The 6,000-nt window shown below is 41.8% G+C and overlaps 1 protein-coding gene across 2 annotated transcripts in view; it reads right to left on the bottom strand.

The window, feature by feature from the left end:
• Positions 1-1,972: 1,972 nt before the first annotated feature.
• Positions 1,973-6,000, bottom strand: part of LOC138772694 (matrix metalloproteinase-21-like) — a 29,378-nt gene continuing 25,350 nt past the window's right edge. For both annotated transcript variants that reach the window (XM_069953276.1, XM_069953285.1), the window contains exons 5-8: positions 5,675-5,816; positions 4,865-5,122; positions 4,610-4,782; positions 1,973-3,673 (exon numbers count right to left, since the gene is read on the bottom strand). In XM_069953276.1, the coding sequence (XP_069809377.1) occupies positions 3,368-3,673; positions 4,610-4,782; positions 4,865-5,122; positions 5,675-5,816 (879 nt within the window). In that variant the 3' untranslated portion in view covers positions 1,973-3,367. The remainder of the gene's footprint in view (positions 3,674-4,609; positions 4,783-4,864; positions 5,123-5,674; positions 5,817-6,000) is intronic.

The following is a 6,000-nucleotide window of genomic DNA, read 5'->3' as shown; positions in this document are numbered from 1 at the left end:
AGAATCTTATCATGATAGTGAATATAGCGTCAGAGCGACACGTGCAGTCATGCTGTGTCTTGTCAGTATATGGCAGGGGTAGGGAACCTTGGCTCTCCAGCTGTTGCAAAACTACAACTCCCATCATGCCTGGACAGCCAAAGCTTTAGCTTTGGCTGTCCAGGCATGATGGGAGTTGTAGTTTTGCAACAGCTGGAGAGCCAGGGTTCCCTACCCCTGGTATATGGTCTTAACTATTGATGTGCAGGTCTATAACAAGCAATATACTTGTCTTACAGTCCAGGAAATATGCAATAACATAAATAGGGAGAGAAAAGGGTTAAATAAATATAATGTTATAGGGTCTTATACATACCTACTAACCTTTCATAGCAGCAAAACGATCACCGCTATGATTCCAAGAGTTAACAATAAGGAGATCAACCAGGAGAAATACAGGTACATAGCCCCAGGGTTGTGCTGATATGTCCCTATGACAACACTTCCTTGTTTCTATCTGTGTCATCATAAAGACATTGGGGGAGATTTATCAAACATTGTGCAAAGGGAGAGTGAAGATGTTGCCCATAGCAACCAATCAGATTGCTTTTTTCATTTTTGAAAAGGCCTCTGTAAAATGAAAACTAGAATCTGATTGGTTGCTATGGGCAACTGCTAAAAGGAAAGCTGAAATCTAATTGGTTGCTATGGGCAACTGCTTAAATGAAAGGTGAAATCTGATTGGTTGCTATGGGCAACTGCTATAATGAAAGGTGAAATCTGATTGGTTGCTAAGTGCAACTGCTAAAATGAAAGGTGGAATCTGATTGGTTGCTAAGGGCAACTGCTAAAATGAAAGGTGGAATCTGATTGGATGCTATGGGCAACTGCTAAAAGGAAAGGTGAAATCTGATTGGTTGCTATGGGCAACTGCAGCTCTGTTCCTCTGCACAATGTTTGATAAATCTCTCCCTTTGGTTGTCTGTCACCATTCACGTCAATATTCACATCCTAATATCCTAATAGTCTAGAATACTATTGGCAGATATATATATATATATATATATATATATATATATATATGTGCCTATTGATGTGGATGGTAATTCACATCTGCACAAAGTCCTTTTCTTCTAAGAAATCTCCCTTAAGGGGAACCAGTCACCCTAAAAATGCAGTCTGAATTATTTGGCATCATGTTAGAGAGCGGAAGGAACAGATTAATGTATAGTTTTGTTTAAAGGAGTACTCCGGCCAATTTATTTTTACTTTCAAGTCAACTGGTGTCAGAAAGTTATAGAGATTTGTAATTTACTTCAATTTAAAAATCTCCAGTCTTCCAGTACTTATCAGCTGCTGTATGTCCTGCAGGAAGTGGTGGATTCTTTCCAGTCTGACACAGTGCTCTCTGCTGCCACCTCTGTCCGTGTCAGAAACTGTCCAGAGCAGTAACAAATCCCCATAGAAACCCTGTCCTGCTCTGGACAGTTCCTGACATGGACAGAGGTGGCAGCAGAGAGCACTGTGTCAGACTGGAAAGAATACACCACTTCCTGCAGGGCATACAGCAGCTGATAAGATTTGAGCTCTTAATAGAAGTAAATTACTAATCTATATAACTTTCCATTTGATTTGAACATTTTTTTTTCTCGCTGTAGTACCCCTTTAACATGATTTAGTAACGTGATTTTATTACATATTAATTGAAATCCCTGCTTACTCTGGGCTTAGGAGTCTAGTGGGCGGTCCCACCCCATGATTGACAGCCTTTCCCTACGATTATGCATAGAGAGCCGTCAGTCACTGATTAGAACCTCCCACTGGACTCATAAGGCCAGAATGAGCAGACGTTTACAAGTTATACTAAATCTTTCCCCACAGAGCTATATATCAATCTACACGGCTCCTCCTGCTCTATAACATGCTGCTGGGAACTAAGACTGCCCTTTTAGCATGACAGGTTTCCTATTTTCAGCCAAAAAAAACCAAACAACAAAAATACATGTCTATCAATAGCTATGCTTGCGTCATTTCTCTAACAGACAGGATCATTAAAGGAAAACACCAACAAGTTCTATACATAGCCCATTCTGAAGGTTACAATGACATTGAAACAAAATCACCATGGGTGTCAACGTCACTTTAAATGTTTTGGGAACTGGACATTGATGTGGATGGAGGTTTTCAGATTCAGGTCATATAAGGGCAATATTCCAGTACCCACCCTACACCTCCTATAAGGCTCAGTTTTACAAGTTTCCAACTTACTGTATCATGTACAGGGTGGTTTAGAGGTTTGTGAGACCTCAGGGGGTCTAGAGTAAGGGTACTATTACACGGAACGATAATCGTCCGAATCGGCCCGATTCGGCCGATTATCGTTCTATGTAATAAAGACAACGATCAGCCGATGATCGTTGTCATCAGTTGATCGTTAATATAGGTTCAGTAATAGGCCCAGTAAAAGAGCGCTCGTTTACATTTATTATCGGGCCCCCATCGGCCCGTCTAATACCACTCTAACTGTTACGGCCTAGTATACCTGGTGGTCTAGGGTGATCAAGGGTAAATAATAATATTGATTCCTCTAACATGGCCATCCAGTTAAAGTTGCTTAATCAAATAATCGACCTTGCAGCCAGCCACTCGTTTTCCCTGCAGTGGCCACTAGAGGGGAAATGTAGTATTACAGCCACTTGTTTTCCCTGCAGTGAGCTCTAGAGGGGAAATGTAGTATTACATGTTCATATAATACAAGATGGGTTGAGTCCTCTAGTCTAGAATACAAAATTCCCACTCCATGATGTCCTTATACCATGATAGGATGATGGCCATCACCCCCTAGCTATAGGTAAGAGAATTTTTTTTTAAAACGCAACCCAACCCCTCCCCGCCATGCACTGATCTTGGGTGCAGGGAAAGAAGTGTTGTCATGGGGGCACTAAATGGGCTTTTATATAGAATTTGCTTGCCTTTAACATGTCATTGATTACATATATATATGCACCACATCCTTCTATGTCCTCTATATCCCACTACGGCCTCCTACTAAGATGCACTGAACTCCAGTAGGTCATACAGACAACGAACAGCGACCTACGATAAGCCACCCTGTCTCTCTATTCAGACTTTTATATTATATGAAGCAAATAAAGAGAAGAAGATGTGAAGCGGTGGGTTGTACACACTTTGTATACGGTTACAGTTACTATTTCCTATAGAACGTTGTGTCCTATTACTCAGCAGATTTGGAGGAACCCTTGAAGTTCCTTAGCAGCAGTCCTATAGAGAAGCGTCGGAGGAGGCTGGAATGCAATAATAAACACTGCGTTGTAACATTTTTTTTTTTACCCTTTAACTAATGGACCAAGCGGGAAAGCTCCCTGGCCTATGTCGTATTGAAGAGGACAGATGGGTGGACATCACAGATATCGTACCACTTAGAGTTAATCTTCTTCCGGGGCCATAGTCCGTTCACTGGCAGTGACGCGTTGGCTTGTCTGTCCTGGTCTTTTACCATTTTCCAGTAGTAACTGTCTTTGATAAAGTATGTGGCCTGGTGGGTGTAGGAGTAGTAGACAGCATCAATGTGTCCAACCGGATGGTCCGTAGGGTCCACCGCTGGGAAGACCTCAATTATCCTTTTTGGAAAGTTATCGCTCACCTTGTTCTTCTCTATACTAAAGGCGGTTACCTGGAACAAATGGTTGGAGTTAGATATCTGTGCTCGAATTGGAAATATTGGAAGGTTCCCCATCTTGGGAAGATGGCTTCTCGCCCCCCTTCGGCCTATTTGCTGGTGCCGGAGGTGGTTGGGAGGCCAAAAACAGATGAAGTGTGCGAGTTGCTGTTTATGTAGCTTTTGGCGTTTACTCAACTTTACACAACTCCCAAGTCAATTGGAGTTAGCCAAACTGCATAATTCTTTGGCTATTTTTGGTTACCCAGCCTACCCAGCCTTTCACCCATAAAACAGACCTTTTTTGGCTGAAAAAAACAAACAGTTTTTTTTTCAGTTTTACACCTGTTAAAAATTACGCCTTCGACCCTTTTTGGGCAGTTTTTTTTTATCCCTATTTAACTGGCAATGTCATGAATGGAATGGCATAAAATACAACTTAAATTAAATGAACCGTTTTTTGGCCAATGGATTTTGCTGTAGCTTAAAAAGAAATGAAGAAGAAAAAAAACGATAAAAACAAGGCCGAAAAAACTGCCATAAAAATATTGGGAAAAGGGCAAAAATGGCTGAAAATCGAATCCCACTCAGAAATGGCTGAAAAAAACTTTGTGGAAACATATCCTCCTGCAGCTAAAACAGTAGAAAATGATGGAGTGAGAACATAGCCTGAGGTTTATAGGGCATGAACACACTGTGGATCAGACAGGGTCTGATAACTAGGATCCCCACCTATCACTAGAAGTCCATTGTCCCTCGAAGAGAATCAACCCCCCCTTTAATCCCTCTACTGTGCTTTCCACATGCCCTATTAGAATAGGGGACCGGTTGTCACTGAAAATAGTGCAAAAAGCAATAGGATGCCTGTAAATGTTGGTAATAAACATATATCAGTGTATGTAGGGTAGTATAGCAGTATATGTAGGGTGTTCTATAGATTATATTACTTACGTTGTTTCCTCTGAAGAAGTATATCAGTCTATCCTTCTTGTCAAAGAAAGCTGCGTCCACAGGAATTGGGGCTCCTGGAAAGGTGTCCGAAATAAGCTGAGGATATTTATTCTTTTTCCAGTCTTCAGTATACGCCATGTCTTTCTCGGGGTCATATCGCCAAACTTGAGTACCTTCCAAAGAGAAAAGGAGCCAAATTAGGTAAGTTCTCGAATACAAAGAAGCCAACAGTGAGTAGTATGTAAGGTTTCCTACCTTTAAAGAAATATTGTGCATCCATGTTCCAAGTCCAGACATGAACATAGGCATCGATGTTGTTTTCCGGAAGACCTTTCCAGCCTGTCTTGATGGGAAGAGGGTCTCCAAACCTAGTTCTGTTGCTTTTGTTTTCATACATCCAGTACCAGCCCGTCTTGAAGAAGTAGGTGTTGAACCTGTAGAAAACTTCCCCGCGTACGTTACGTTCCTTCCTCACCCAATCGAAAATAGTGCTAAAACTTCCATCACAGGCACCTAGTGGGAGACAGACAGATCAGCCAATCCATGGACTATATTTGTAGAAGATCCATTGTAGCTTGAGTCCAGAAGAACACTGTCTATGAAGAGACTACTTGTTGGCTAGAGGAATCGAGGTATAGCTACAGTGGTTACAGGGGTGATGGGGTTATGTACTCAAGGAGGTCAAAGGTTACTTGTTGGCTAGAGGAATCGAGGTATAGCTACAGTGGGTACAGAGGTCCTTGAACTAGAGGAGGTCCAAGGTTACCTCTGCTACATAAGAAGATAACAGTACTGCAAATGGCACATGGTTGGTGATGACCCATAGATTTCCTACTGGGGCCAAAAGTGTCAGGGTACACCAATAAGCTAATGGAAGCTGGTGACAGACATGTTAGCTCTTGAACTACATAAAGTGTCTCGAAGGTCTCCAAATACATTATGGAAAAGTTGACTCAAGCCATGAATTCTGCCAAAAGGCCAAACCGAATGTGCAGTATGGAGGAATCAGGAAGGCCACAAACAATTGAAGGTGTATAGGCCCCTTGAGACAGCATATACCATTACCATATTTTTTCTGAACAGTTTTTCGGTCTTCCCAGTCGAGCTCAAAATGCTTCCCCTGTGGTATATAATTTGGCTGCATCACTGATCCTATGCGATTGATATGGGGTAGACCCAGAGCATGTCCAATTTCATGGACGGCGACCTAGGAAAAGAACAAATTCAAGATATTAAAGTAGAATTTTTTTTTTGGTCCTCCTCTCCCTCACAATAGGGAGGGAGGGTTGGGTAGGAAGGTGGGTTGGGCAAAAAAAAAAAAAAAAAATAGAAGTCTGGCGCGGGCAACAAAAATATTTTGGGCTAGGGGTGGGGGAACATAAAAAAGAAGT

The sequence above is a fragment of the Dendropsophus ebraccatus genome, chromosome 1 (genome assembly GCF_027789765.1).
Source record: "Dendropsophus ebraccatus isolate aDenEbr1 chromosome 1, aDenEbr1.pat, whole genome shotgun sequence".
Classification (NCBI taxonomy): domain Eukaryota; kingdom Metazoa; phylum Chordata; class Amphibia; order Anura; family Hylidae; genus Dendropsophus; species Dendropsophus ebraccatus.
This window is presented reverse-complemented; position numbering and strand designations above follow the sequence as displayed.